A 15474-nucleotide genomic window follows, 5' to 3' on the forward strand; every position below is an offset into this window, starting at 1 on the left:
GCTAGGAGTCCTTGGGAGTGTGGCAGGATAAACATTTAGTAAATAAATATAAATAAATAAATACAGGGGAGACCCCACTCCCCCCTCCCCCGGATGCCCCCAGACAGCCCTCCTCCCAGTGCGTTTGATCTGTGCAGGTGCCAGATCTGGGGAAAGACGGAGTCATCCGAACCCGAACCCGAGAGGAGAGGAAGGCGCATCCTGCGCTCATTTCGACATGCGAGACGTACTCTCTCACCCGGAGGTGCTGCTCTACCCGTGCACATGAGTCACCTCTGGCCAGCCAGGGAGCAGGGTGCGTTCCAGAAGGGAGGGGTCGGGAGAAGATACGGGCCAACACTGAACGTCCTGTAAACACCGCGGGGATCAACGGGGAGGTCTGCTGCCGTTGGCTTTGGGCAAGATTAGGAAGCCTCCTGGAAAAGGACTTTTTTCCCTCTTCTGGCTAGTAACCATAACGACAATGGGGCTCATGTGACCCAGATGTGCCTCCGGGGGACTTTCAGTGAAATGGCCCAGTGAAACCACCAGGGGGCCCTCCAAGGAGTCTGGTTTAAAAGGGAGTCCCAGATGCAGGCAGCGTCACTCCTCAGGTGGCCGTTCCCAGCCCAGCGGTTCGCTCTGGAGAAGCCTCTTGGATTACAAAAGACAAAGAGGAGAAGAGCCTCTTTTTCCACTGCCACCCCTCTGCTAGAAGGGCCAGCTGGGCTCCAGGGTCCTTCCCCAAGCGCCTGCCCAGCGAGCAGCCACATCTCTTGGTCCAGATCGGTCCACCGTCCTGCAGCCTCGGTTGAGCAAGGATGGCCAATGGAGGTCTCCAGATGCTGGGCTTCATCCTGGCCTTCATCGGCTGGATCGGCATCGTGGTCAGCACGGCCATGCCCCAGTGGAAAATCTCCTCCTACGCGGCGGACAACATTGTCACTGCCCAGGCCATCTACGAGGGCCTCTGGATGTCCTGCGTCATGCAGAGCACTGGGCAGATGCAGTGCAAGGTCTTTGACTCCCTGCTCAAGTTGGCAGGTAAGCCCCTGCAGGGACTTCCTCATGGGGGGTGGGGGGGAGAGAAGAGGGCCCCCTTGGCTGCCTTCACACAGCACATTTCCTTAGGCTGCGGCATTACTCCACTTTCTGGGGTCGGACAGTACAGTCCACCATTGGCTAGCCAAGCGTTTCTCAATCTTGGCAAGTCCACACAGCTTAAAGTTGGCAAGGTTGAGAAACACTGAGCTAGCCAAACAAGCTACCTTCACACAACCTCTACCGCATGCAGAACCGACCAGGAGTGGCAATTGATGTCCAGGCTTGGTGCAACTGCTACATCTTCCCAGGCCTGGGGAAATGCGTTGTGTGAGCCCAGCTGCTGAGGGAGCTCTTTGGGTTAGCCAAAGTTTTCTATGATATTGCACCGGGGATGGGCAGGTCTTGGGACTCGCTTTTTGAAAACGGAGGAGAGATCTGCGGCTGGCAGGTGGCGGGTTACTCGACTCTTTCTAAGCTCTTATCTTTGAGCCCAGCTCAGCTTAGTGGCCGCAGGGGGTCCCAGATGCTGCTGCATCTTTGTGTAGTTAAGTTTAAGTTAAGTTTCCAAGTTTGGTAGTTAAGTCTAAGATAAGTTTCCAAGCCCTTCACCCAGTGGTGTGCTGGTGCCAGCGCATATTGGTTGGTGAGAGTCGATGGTTAAATTTTCTGAAATTTTGTGAGTCAGTTGAGAGCAGTGCTGAGCCAGTAGTGCGCCAATCAGCTGTTTGTCAGCTAGCACAGATCTTCCTTCTTTCTGCTGAACAGCTCATCCAACTCCAAAGTATTGGCCTGTGTCAGTTGGTCCAGTGTCTGAATTAATTACCCTATTATCCGACATACTTTTTGCATGATCAGGATACATGTTTAAGTCTGCGAAAAACACAAGCACTCTGAAGAAATAAAGCCCACAAGCAAATTTGATGTGTACGTGAATCTGACTCTTCCACAGGCAAAGGTTTGCGCAACTGAAAAAAGTCTGTGTAATTATCTTCTTCATAATATTTGTCCAGTGATGTGTTAGAAGGTTGTCATGCAATAGTATCTTTAGTATCAAAGGTTTGCTTGCTGACATGCAGTGGCATTTAGTAAGTGACGGCTGGGAACCTACGCTATCAAGAACTCTCCAGAAATACCAATACGTCTGAAAATGCAAAGTTGGGAAGACAGGGTAACAGTTAGGCATCAGATTTGAATTTCACACTTTGCATTTATTAAATCTGAATCACAAGAGCAGGCACTTTAGAAAACAATACGCCGCTGGCAACATGAAAGGCCAAATTGATGTGGTGGTGAATTTCAAACACGTACCATTGTTTTTTGCTTCAGCTCCAGAATAGATGCATTCCCTGGAGTCACACAGGATGCTAAGCTTGGTTAAAACGGGGTTGTGTCATTCAGGATTAAGAGTGTTGTGAGAACCAGAACATTCAATGTGGATTTATAATGCAAATTATAGAAATACTGGGATTGTGCTTTGTTAATCCTAAAGTATGGTTTTGCACGTTGTGTGAACGTGCCTCGGCTTTGCAAAAGATGACTTTTGTATCCAGTGGGCAGCAGCCCCAAGAAGATCTCAGAGGGTGCTTTCTTGTTATTCCATGCTCTCTTCCCGCACCCCAGAGGAATGGGGACATGGCTGTAAAGAGATCACTGTGCTCACGAGCCTCTGTGAAGTTAATCCAAAAGGTAAATGCTCCTGATTGGGTGCCCCTTCCCAGCAGAGCATTGAGACAAACCACTTCAGATCCGTGAACATGGCAGCAGGCAGGCTTAGCATCGGGCACAGGGCAGGCAAGTTGAACGGGAAAAGGCCGTGCTTTGATGAAGTTGGCTACAAAAGAGAGGTTGTGCATTGGAAGTTGAAATCTGAATGCCATTGGCTCGTCTGGGGAGCAAGAACAAAACCAAAAAATTGAACTAGGGAGTTCACCTCTCTTGCCAAGGCTGGAAGATGGGACTTGGCGAGGGTTTGGGAGCTGCTTGGTTGACGTTGGTGGCGATCAGGAGGAAAACACAACCGTTGTCTTCTCTTATGGTGGGGAGAGCAGATAATTTGCCCCCACAAGGGCAGAGAAAGCGTGTCTGCTCTGAATTCATAGGAGCCTCCATTCGTTCAGCTGGACGGTCAGCTGGGAGTCGAAGTCCACACATCTTAGAGTTGCCAGGTTTGAAAAACGCTGGATTAACCGAAGCAGCCTCTGGGACAGGGAAAGTTGATGGGTCCATCATGTTTTGCATTGTGAATTTGACAGTCTAAAGGTTAACACTGGAATCCTTCAGGTTCTGACTTTTTTACTCCCCACTTTAAAGCAGGATCTCTTGTCTTATACTGTTTGCATTCTTTTTTCTTCTTCTTTTGATATTTTGAGGCAGGCCGTGTGCTCTTGACTGTTTATTTGAATAGCTTTGTAAATCTTCCAGAACACCTACGTTATTGGGTGGGTTAAGAAGGTAATAAATAACCAGCCAGCCAAACAAAAATGTGGGTGCTCAAATCAGGCTATGAGAAGGGTTGCCAAATGCGTTAAGCTGCTTCCATGCATCAGTTTTTTTCCCCACCACCATTCCTCTTTTTTTCTGGTAGAACCAGGATAAATATGACCCAGAGGAAAGTTTGTTCATAAATACAGGTAGTCCTCGCTTAACGACCACAATTGGGACTGGAATTTCAGTTGCTAAGTGAAGCGGTCATTAAGAAAATCCGACCCAATTTTATGACCTTTTTTGTAGTGGTTGTTAAGCAAATCACCATGGGCATTAAGTGAACCATGTGGTCATTAAGCAAATCATTTGGTTCCCCATTGATTTTGCTTGCCCGAAGCCAGCTGGGAAGGTCAAAAATGGCAATCACATGACCACAGGACGCTGCAACAGTTATAAGTGTGAGGACCAGTTGTGTCCATTTTTCAGCACCACCATAAGTCTGAACCATCACTAAATGAATGGTTGTTAAGTGAGGACTACCTGTAGATTGGCTTGGGAAGGGATGGCTTTGCTGGGGAAATGGATTCTTAGCAAGGTGTTATGGCTGAACCAGCAAAGATCTGATCCACATTTGCAGTTTGATTTGATTCAGTGACCTCATCGAATGACAGTGGGCGTGGGCGTGCAGATGTGCAAGCGTCCATCGTGGGTTCCAACTGCAAAGCACCAGTTTCAGCAAGCCGAAGGGATGATTCATATGAGGATCATAGAACGTAAGCATGGGAAGGGGTCTTGGAGGTCATGTAGTCCAACCCCCTGCCCAGGGAAAGAATCCACCACATACCATCATAGACGGTTACGGTGGAGCCTGGATCGCCTTCGTTAAAACTTCACCCAGCCGCAGCTCAGTCCCACCTGTCCCTCCACTTTATGCCTCATTGTTAAAGCAACAGGAGAATGGAAACAACAGGCTCGATCCGCCTGTTTGCCCCTTTCCTGAAAGTAGGAAGCCCAGGCTGGCTGCGTTCTGGAAAGGTGTTCTGCATCTCCTCAGAGGCTCCCTCTTCACTCCCTTATTTGCCCCAGCACTGAGCTTTAAAACAGAAAGAAGTTGGGAGTTCAACTCCCCCACCGACATCGCTGGCTCCTGGCTGGGGGCTCCTGACCGGAAGAGGGACCTTGGTCACGCAGGCCAGTGCCCTCTGGCGTCTGGAGAAGCTCGGGCAGACCAGCTCCCGCAGGGTGGCCAAAGGATGTGCTGGCAAGAGCCCCTTCCTCTAGCCCGGGACCCCTTGTCTCCCCACCCCAAAGGTGCCATGACCCTGCTCTGGAACCCAAGCTCTGCCAGGTCATGGGGATGCTACTCGAGAGGGAGGAAATGCACTCCGTTCATGAACAGAGGCATGCTTCAAGAGACTTGGAGAACCAAGCGGGCCTGGCGTGCTTCACAGCTTCCAGGTGGTCCAGCCTGCCGTTTCTCCGGCGACTCTTGAGAAAGGGATGGTGATCAAGCCTGATTCATCCAAGGCAGGGCTTCTCGGCCTCCCTGGGCTGGGCGTCTCCCCAAACTTCCCAGCTGCTCGAGACTCCTGCTCTGGGAGAACCTGTCCTGTGCCGCTGCCCCTCCCTGGTGGTGCAGGCACACCCAGGCAGCTCCCGTGGATGGGAACAGCCTGGATCTGAACTGCTGCCCTCTTTCCAGCAAGCACAGCCCTATAAATAGCACCCCGCCTTTCTGCAGCGCTTCCACACCTTTCCGAGAGGCCCAGGCTGAGTATCCCCCGGCCCCGTTGGGCAGCCTCTGGAAGGAGCCTGCCAATAAAGGCCACCAAGAACAGAGAGCTGCCTTGGCCATCAAGTTCAGACCTGTCCCAGTTGTCAGATAGGCCGCTTCCCCATCTTGTCCAGCTTTCTGCCGCTTCATGTCTCCAAATGCCTTTATTCCCCTTTCTGACACGCCAGCTTCGTTCATATCACCCACCTACAGGTAGTCCTCGCTTAACAACCATTCATTTAGTGATGGTTCGCATTTACAACAGTGCTGGAAAAAACAGCTTATGACTGGTCCTCACACTTGCAGCATCCCCATGGTCACGTGTTTGCCATTTTCCACCTTCCTGGCCGGTTTCTGGCAAGCAAAATCAGAGGGGAACTGCATGATTTGCTTAACGACCATGTGATTCGCTTAACACCTGCAGTGATTTGCTTAACGACAAATGCCCTTCCATGCAGTTTTCTTGGCTGCAACATGGAAAGCATTTCCACTACCTTTCTTTGGGGTGTTTTTTAAGCTTTCCAGTCTCTGTGTCCTCCTGGTGGTCTCCCATCCAAGGAGGAATCAAGCTTGACCCTGCATAGCTTCCAAGCCCAGATAAAATCAGAGCATAGGAGCTATTTTCTACATGTGGAAGATACCTTGGGATCCAGCTAGGCTGCAAACCTCGCTGCCATTTGCTCCTCACCTCTCACTGCTTAATTTCTGCACTTTGTGGAGAAATTAAAATTGGCAGATTGGAATGGAAAACTCAGAGGAGGCTAGAACACTGGTGGGCGTCAATAAAAATCAAAAATACAAAGTAAATGTCATTAAAAATATGTCACACAGTCGACACACTCTATATCATGCCGTATCTTCGCTGGTTCAGCCATAACCCCTTGCTAAGAGCCCGTTTCCCCAACAAAGCAACCCTTTGTCAACAGCCCCTCCATGGACAAACTGCTGTCTCGACATTCATGTGCAAGTTTTATTCTGCCAAGCACATCATTTTCCTATCAGAGAGGCTTTTTGCTTTCTTCTGGAATTACCTGACAGGCCCAACATGAAATTTAGTCGATAGAAGGAAAGTATTTAACGAGGCTGCTTTTAAATTCAGTGGTACTGAATGACAGCACTGAAAAACAGAATCAGCCAGTCACTGGGTATCCAGCACAGATCTCCTGCCATTGCCTTTTTTCGTCAGAGTTAGCATCTGAGAGCCCACCGTGGTCCTTATAAGATGAAAGTTATTTAAGTTTAATGATTGGCTTATTTTATTTTTAAAAAAACCCAAACTCCCAGAGAATTGGGCAGGCTGTTAAAAATGCACGCAATATTCCCACTGTCCTGATTCTTACAAGAAGAAGAATATTCGGGCCATAACGAATAAACCCTGAACCTGTGTCCCAAAATAGCCCCATTTCTGGGTTTCTGTGGGATCCTGAACAATCAACTGATCAAGCGTTCACACAACCAGCTAAGCCAACCGCAGGACAGACGGTCTCCTTAGCCAGCCTGTATGAATATAGCCATGCTAGCATGTGGTTTGAGTACTAATTGTGGGACAATCTGATGGAGGGATCAAGGTAAGAGGGAACAAATATGCATAATATTTGGCGACCTGGTCACAACAGGCTGGCGAGTGGGCAGACCGTATCGCCTTCCATCTACGCCGGGAGTCCCTGGGGCAGAATTTGCAGCTCTCGCTGCATCTCTGAGACCAGGAGTCCCGATGAGCCGATGTGCCAAGAGCTCCTACATTTCCAGCATCCCATGGCCCCGCCCAGTCGCCGCCCCTTCAGCTCTTCTAGGCTGGATTTCGCAATTCCTCCTCCTCCTCCTCCTCCTCGACTTTCTGACAGCTCCCCTTGAGCAGATGGCCTCAGGGACCTCCCAAGGGGACTTTTCATTTTGTCTGTGGTTTTAGGCCAATCGGCTCCACCATATTTCCTGAGCAATGGATGCTTTGGCTTATGGACCTCTCTGAATTTTGCTCCGCTGTCACCTGTTTTCTGAAAAGTGGATGCATTCGAGAGAGTTGCAGACAAAATGTTATGTGAAGGGAAGTAACACAGAGAAATGTATGTGGTGGGAAGAGAGAGGTTTAAATGCACATTTCTCTCTCTCTCTTCCCCCCCACTCAAAATTGAGAGGCTCCTGATCCAGTGGGTCTGGGCTGCTGTTCCAACTTGCTTCATGGGTATCCGAGTCTCTCTGCTTCCAGTGTAGGCTCAGCCCAGCTGCCCGCTTTAGGAGACCTTCATCTCAAGGTGGAAGGATCTTGATGGAAGTGGTGCCTTCCAGTCTGGCTCTCCTTAGAACTGATGGCCCAGAAAGACAGTCAGCCCCAGTGACCACATTCACCAGGAGACTTAACTCAATTGCCAGATTAATTCCTTTTTTGCATTCACCCAATATATACCCCTATATTATCCAAGTCAGCTTGGATCACCAAACAAGCTAAGCTGCAACCAAGTCAATCACAGAATCACAGAATCACAGGGCTGGAAGGGACCTTGGAGGTCTTCTAGTCCAACCCCTGCCCAAGCCCAAGGCAGGAGTCCTTATACCATCTTGGACCAATGGTTGTCCAATCTTCCTTGAAAACCTCCAGCGACGGAGCACCCACCACTCCAGGAGGCCAGCCGTTCCGCTGCTTGATAGTTCTCACCGTCAGGAAATCCCTCCTTGTGTCCAGGTTGGGTCTCCCTCTGATGAGCTTCCACCCATTAAGTCAAGCTTAAAACTAGCCAAGCTCAGCCTACAGCCTTGGGGTCTTTGACTGTGAACATGGCCAACGTCTCAGAAGTCTGGCCCAAACAAAAAGGGGGAAGGGCAGGGAGTGTAGGAGGTCCTGCCCACTTCCTATGGAGAGACATGGTTGTCTCCAGTGATGAACAAGTTGGAGTGAAGCACTTGGGGGGAAGCCCCCCCCCCTTGCAGAAAGCCCCCTTCCAAGAAAACACTTACTTGGTGCTTACTCCACCAGCATTTGGGCTCCAGGCAGTCGAAATATTATTTTCTCAAGCTCTTAGAAGTTGGCTGCTTGTGATCTTGATCTTCCTCTGCTGTCACTGCTAGTTTCATGACTTAGGGGGTCTGGTTGCTTCCTTATTTTAAGTTTTGTCCAACAGGTGACTCAGAAATGTTTTGGAAAAATGCTTTATAAAAGCTGCCTCCATTTCAACAGGCTTAACCAGGGCTGGTAAAGACATAGCACACACATTTGCACAAGCCACTAAACTGGGTTTATATTAATCTTAATTTGGAGGGGTGGTTCCACACACTGTGCAAACTCAGAAAACGGGTTTTGGCGATCCAAGCTGACTGGGTCACTGTGTTTATTCATTTAGTCGCTTCCGACTCTTCGTGGCTTCACGGACCAGCCCACGCCAGAGCTTCCTGTCGGTCGTCAACACCCCCAGCTCCCCCAGGGACGAGTCCGTCACCTCTAGAATATCATCCGTCCACCTTGCCCTTGGTCGGCCCCTCTTCCTTTTGCCCTCCACTCTCCCCAGCATCAGCATCTTCTCCAGGGTGTCCTGTCTTCTCATTATGTGGCCGAAGTATTTCAGTTTTGCCCTTAATATCATTCCCTCGAGTGAGCAGTCTGGCTTGATTTCCTGGAGGATGGACTGGCTTGATCTTCTTCCAGTCCAAGGAACTCTCAGGATTCTCCTCCAACACCACAGTTCCAAAGCATCGATCTTCCTTCGCTCAGCCTTCCTTATGGTCCGGCTCTCGCAGCCATATGTTACTACGGGGAACACCATTGCTTTAACTATGCGGGCCTTTGTTGTCAGTGTGATGTCTCTGCTCTTAACTATTTTATCGAGATTTGTCATTGCTCTTCTCCCAAGGATTAAGCGTCTTCTGATTTCCTGGCTGCAGTCAGCATCTGCAGTAATCTTTGTGCCTAGAAATACAGTCTTTCACTGCTTCTATGTTTTCTCCCTCTATTTGCCAGTTATCGATCAAGCTGGTTGCCATAATCTTGGTTTTTTTGAGGTTTAGCTGCAAGCCAGCTTTTGCACTTTCTTCTTTCACCTTCATCATAAGGCTCCTCAGTTCCTCTTCGCTTTCAGCCATCAAAGTGGTATCATCTGCATATCTGAGATTGTTAATGTTTCTTCCAGCGATTTTAACTCCAGCCTTGGATTCCTCAAGCCCAGCATGTCGCATGATGTGTTCTGCGTACAAGCTGAATAGGTCGGGTGAGAGGATACAGCCCTGCCGTACTCCTTTCCCAATCTTAAACCAGTCCGTTGTTCCATGGTCTGTTCTTACTGCTGCTACTTGGTCGTTATACAGATTCTTCAGGAGGCAGACAAGATGACTTGGTATCCCCATACCGATAAGACTGGGTTACTACAGGGTTATATATTGGGTCAGGGCAAAAAAATGGGTTCAGAACCCAGGTGAACGTATTACCAGGTGAACCTACCCTACTCACAGACTGAGTGGTACTTGAGGACCACGCTTTGGGTGGCATTTCAGCTTGATGGAAGGCTTTTCAAGGGATTGATCTTCCTCTATGGCAGTGTTTCTCAACCTTGGCAGCTTTAAGGCAAGTGGACTTCAATTCCCAGAATTCCCCAGCCAGCATGCCCTACAGCCAAGGGTCTGATATTCCTTGACCGGTTGGCTCTTCTGTCCCTCTGGATGGTGTTCAGGATTGTTCTGACCCTTCTTGGAATCCACCAGGCGTCCTGTTGTTCCTGGAAACCTTTGGAGGACTCATACAGGGTGTGGTCTCTCTGCACATTTTGTTTTGCAAAAGCTGCACCCTCTCAGTTGGCTCCAAAAACACTCAGCCATGAGAGGAGACAGCCGCCATTTGGCCAGGAATGCGCCCTCCACTGCTTTGCAAGGGAGGAGAGAAGGGTGCGACCGGAAACCATCCAGCTGGACCAGCTACCACTTCAAAAATAGCTTGGGGGAATGGAAGTTTGTTCAGAGAGCCGCAGCCGAGGGGCAAGACAAATAATTCTTGGACAGCGGTAGCCACTGAATGTGCCAGAAGTAACACCCATATTCTGGATTCCAGAAGCCCCTCGGTGCAGCCCTGGTGGGAGGCTGAGAAGACACAAAAGGAAGATTTGTGTTCCTGGGATGGATTTTCTCAGTTAGGGTTCTTTCCCCCCCAACTTGCATGGCAAGATGTCCCATGAATTCCATCCCTGGACATCTGGATCCTCTTTGATGCTCGGTGGATCCATGGGGAAGGATTAGGAACGGACTGTCTCCCCCAGTGTGGTGCTCCGTGCTCTCCATTCTGAGGGGTGGTGGTGGAGATCCAGATCCAGGGACTGGCAACCTAACCCCCCCAGAGATGCATTTAGGACCCCAAACCACTTTCTTGCAAGCCCACCGTTCTGACTGTCGTTCTACCAAACGGGCAACCCAGTGCCATTCTGAGGTGAGACACATGCAGATTATAGTTCATGGCCCAAAATAAGCTTAAAGTCATTTATCTGAAAATAGGGAATCCTGCTCGCAACTACTTTCCCTCGGCCACTGCTGCCCGGAGCCACCTTCAAAGGGTGAAGTGCAAGATTCCAGACCTCAAGAAGTTGCCCACCCCTGCAGCAATGGCACACAGCTATAAAGTTAAAAACGAACACCTCTGAGGCAGGAAAAACCACCGCCACATTGTCCTTCTCGCATTTCACAGGATGTCCGAAAAAGGTTTTCTAAACAGAAGGCGAAGTGCTGAGCCTTTTCTCCAAGGATCCATCTATATTGGATCCCTTCTCCCTGGGTCCCAAATCGAAACAGCCATTCCACCAAGGGGTGCACCGATGTTCATAAGCAGAGATGTTTACATCTCCCGGGGGCCCAAAGGTTGCAGATATTGGGTGATTTCATTTGAGGCTAGTTGTTTTGCCATGATCCTTGGGGTTTTAATGCCCATCGCTCTGGAGGGTAGCCGATGGGAAGGTCTGGCCTCAAGGGTGGATCCATGTGAGTTTACAGAACTGTGCAAAAAAGAGCCGCTTGGGACTCTATGCATCCACTGGCATCGGTTTTATGGACCCTGAGTGAGCAAAGTTAAAAAGCCAGGGCCTGGTTTGTGCATTTGCTGCAGCTCGGATAGTTCGAAGGTGCAAAATAGGTGCCTTCCTCTTTCTCATGAGACAAGAAAACACAGTTGCACACCTCTGCTTTATAGGCAGGTAACAGCTGTGTTCACATGACATGTTAACTACCTCAGTTTTAAAAAAACCTCCCAAATTCATTGCACGGTGTACAAAGCTTGTGTTGGCTTTACGCTTTGCACATTCTACCAACGCAGCTCGTTGGTCTGTGGTTCAATAGATCGTGTGAACTCAGAAAAAGGATGAATTCAGTAAGTATGTTAGGAGTGTTGTGTGAATTCAACCAAACACTCTGATCATAGCTGTTGGTCATCTCCGTGAAAGCGTTGAGCGAAAAAACTGTGATCTGTGGTCTAAATTCTGACCCACAACCTGCTAGATCAGGGGGTTTCAAACTTTTTCAAGCTGTGGAAACTGTTAATTAAAAAAAAATCCTAGAAGCCTTGATCAGGAACAAAGCTCCAGGGATAGAAAATTGGATGTGTTGAGTGAACTTTTTTTGCTTTGTCGAGCCTTTCATGAAACTCTGTAGAATCTGAGGGTTCTGCAGAAGAGAGTGGGAATGAACACTGGGCAATGAATTTGGGAGGCTTTTTTAAAACTGAGGTGGTTAACATGTCATGTGAACACAGCTGTTACCTGCCTATAAAGCAGAGGTGTGCAACTGTGTTTGGTTCGAGGCTGCACAAGGCTTTGTTCAGCAAACTCAGGGCCACGCACTCCGAGTGAGTAGGGCCCTGACCCACCTGGGGTGGGGGTTTGGGTGGACTTCTTGTCTCATGAGAAAGAGGAAGACACCAATTTTGCACCTTTGAACTATCCGAGCTGCAGCAAATGCACAAACCAGGCCCTGGCTTTTTAACTTTGCTCACTCAGCCCAACGCCAGGGGAGTCCAACTGGCTTTGTGCCCTCCGCCTGCCTTGAGCATCCCGGCTACCTGAAAGGGTTCAGCCAAGGGTCCAACACAGCCCAGAGAAACACCACAGTCATTGCGCTAAAGCGTGACCAGGAAACCTCAAGGGTCCAACCAGCCCCTCTGGCAAAACAGGGCCACCTTCCCCAATCCAAGCTGCCGGCCAGCAAGATTTTCCCCACTCTGGGCTCCAGCTCGAGAGGACAAACAGCAGTTTTGTATCCTTGTCTGCCTTTTTTAATGCACACCGATGTGTTTGCAGCTGCCTCCTCAAGCCGCAGTTTGCATGTGTGGTGTACGTTCCTGAGATCCACCAGTTTTCCTGGGTCAGTTTTTGCTGACCCAGGAACTCCCACGCGAAAGTCTGGCCGAGTCCTGTTCCTCCTTGGGCGGTGGATTTCTTTCCCAGCCTCGTGTTCTGCCGCCCAAGCAAACAGGCGATGGTGCCTTTGGCTCCTGTGGACCAGGAACAGGCAATCTTTGCTTCTGGGAGCTTCCAGGAGTCCCAGTCATGTTCTTGGCTTGCCTGGATATTGCACTTCTGCCTGGGTGGGATTTGCACATCTGCCTGGGAAGGCCCAGGAGCCCCCTCTCAGCCATGCTAATGACCTGCAGCTGGGGTGGCCTTTGGGAAGGGGGTCCCCCCCCCCCGCTCTCAGGGCAGCTGATGATCCATCTCTGCTCCCTCTGGCGGCAGAGGTGGTGCAGGAAGTCAGGGTGGGATCCAGGGTTAGCCCAGGCAAATGGCTTCTCTGCGAGGTAAGTATTAGGTTTGGCCCCACAACATTTTAAAGAAATGTTTTGCCTACAATTGCTGCCTTTTTTGCACAATCGCTCATTTCCGGTGCATTTTAAAACTGTTAGCCTACAGAAAAATAGTTGTCCCACGTTGGGTGGGTACAGGAAATGTCTGTGTCTGTTCAATGGACTTCAAACTTCATTTCTCAGAAAAAGCCCCCATCGGTGTGATGCAGTTTTTAATGGAAGGGGGAAGGGCTGAAATGCTGGGGAAGGGCTCGGGGTCAGGCGTCCCTTCCTCTGGGTCAGCAGAAAGTGACCGAGGGGGGCTGCCTCCCAATTGGGCCCCTTCCACACGTAAGGGAGGCGTGGGAATTGGCACCTGCCTTGCATCCGCACGACTCTTCCGTCTTCGAGGGGACCGTCTGCAGCTGAGATCAATAGCAAACTTTCTGCTCATCCCAGTTATTGGTTCCCGGGCTCCCCTCTGTTCTTCTGCAGCCAACCTGCTGTGGCCCCTCATCGCCTCCCCCCCGCCCCCACCTTTCCAGTTGCTCCCGGGAGCGCTGGCCGGCTCAGGCGAAGACGGCTGCAGAGCCAGGAGGACAGCAGTGCCCTGCCGGTGGAACACGGTGGAAGATGGTAGTGCATGCTGTCAAGGGCTGGTCCACCACAGATCTTTCCAAGGAGGGGCGGGGAGAAGTCCCGCACCGCTCCTGAGGGTGGCTGTGGCATGCAGCAACATTACCTTCACCTTTAATCTGAGCAAGGGGGAGGTCTTCAGGGCGGGGGAACATCTTCAGGAAGCCGTAATGGACAGAAGCAGCGCTCTAGGATTTAGGCTCCTCCAGTAAAATCAAACAACAGACAACTGAAATAGAGGTAGTCGTCGACTTACGACCATTTGTTTAGTGACCGTTTGAAGTTACGACGGCGCTTGGAAAAGTGACTTGCGACCGGTCCTCCCACTTACGACCATTGCAGCATCCCTCTGGTCACATGATCCAACTCTGGGCACTTGGCAACCAGCGTGTATTGACGATGGTTGCAGCATCCCAGGGTCACGCGATTGCTGTTTGTAACCTTTGCAGCCAGCTTCCAACAAGCAAAGTCAGTGGGGAAGCTGGATTTACTTAACGACCACATGATTCACTTAACAACCATGCTGATTCACTTATTGGCTGCAGCAGAAAAGGTTGTAAAAACAGGTGTGATTCGCTTAACGACTGCCTCGCTTAGCAACAGATGTTCCAGTCCCAGTTGTGGTCGTAAGTCAAGGACTACCTATAAGAGTTTCCTCACGAAATGTGTGAATAAGGTCAAGACTGAATATAGGGCCTTTCCCAAGATAGTGCTCATGGGGGGCAGGGGGTTGGGACTGTGTCGTTTATTCGTTGTCGCTTCCGACTCTTTGTGGCTTCACGGACCAGCCCACGCCAGAGCTTCCTGTCGGTCGTCAACACCCCCAGCTCCCCCAGGGACGAGTCCGTCACCTCCAGAATGTCATCCGTCCACCTTGCCCTTGGTCGGCCCCTCTTCCTTTTGCCCTCCACTCTCCCCAGCATCAGCATCCTCTCCAGGGTGTCCTGTCTTCTTATTATGTGGCCAAAGTACTTCAGTTTGGCCTTGAATATCATTCCCTCAAGTGAGCAGTCTGGCTTTATTTCCTGGAGGATGGACTGGTTTGATCTTCTTGCAGTCCAAGGCACTCTCAGAATTTTCCTCCAACACCACAGTTCAAAAGCATCGATCTTCCTTCGCTCAGCCTTCCTTATGGTCCAGCTCTCGCAGCCATATGTTACTACGGGGAACACCATTGCTTTAACTATGCGGGCCTTTGTTGTCAGTGTGATGTCTCTGCTCTTAACTATTTTATCGAGATTTGTCATTGCTCTTCTCCCAAGGATTAAGGGTCTTCTGATTTCCTGACTGCAGTCAGCATCTGCAGTAATCTTCGCACCTAGAAATACAAAGTCTTTCACTGCTTCTACGTTTTCTCCCTCTATTTGCCAGTTATCGATCAAGCTGGTTGCCATAATCTTGGTTTTTTTGAGGTTTAGCTGCAAGCCAGCTTTTGCACTTTCTTCTTTCACCTTCATCATAAGGCTCCTCAGTTCCTCTTCGCTTTCAGCCATCAAAGTGGTATCATCTGCATATCTGAGATTGTTAATGTTTCTTCCAGCGATTTTAACTCCAGCCTTGGATTCCTCAAGCCCAGCTTGTCGCATGATGTGTTCTGCATACAAGTTGAATAGGTAGGGTGAGAGTATACAGCCCTGCCGTACTCCTTTCCCAATCTTAAACCAGTCCGTTGTTCCGTGGTCTGTTCTTACTGTTGCTACTTGGTCGTTATACAGATTCCTCAGGAGGCAGACAAGATGACTTGGTATCCCCATACCACTAAGAACTTGCCACAATTTGTTATGGTCCACACAGTCAAAGGCTTTAGAATAGTCAATAAAACAGAAATAGATGTTTTTCTGAAACTCCCTGGCTTTTTCCATTATCCAGCGGATATTGG

The 15474-nt window shown here is 49.8% G+C and overlaps 1 protein-coding gene across 1 annotated transcript in view; it reads left to right on the forward strand.

The window, feature by feature from the left end:
* The first annotated feature begins 607 nt into the window (after positions 1–607).
* Positions 608–15474, forward strand: part of CLDN1 (claudin 1) — a 28933-nt gene continuing 14066 nt past the window's right edge. The window contains exon 1 of the mRNA XM_063306236.1: positions 608–1023. Within this exon, the coding sequence (XP_063162306.1) occupies positions 801–1023 (223 nt within the window). The 5' untranslated portion in view covers positions 608–800. The remainder of the gene's footprint in view (positions 1024–15474) is intronic.

This window comes from Candoia aspera, chromosome 6 (genome assembly GCF_035149785.1).
Source record: "Candoia aspera isolate rCanAsp1 chromosome 6, rCanAsp1.hap2, whole genome shotgun sequence".
NCBI classification, from domain to species: Eukaryota; Metazoa; Chordata; class Lepidosauria; order Squamata; family Boidae; genus Candoia; species Candoia aspera.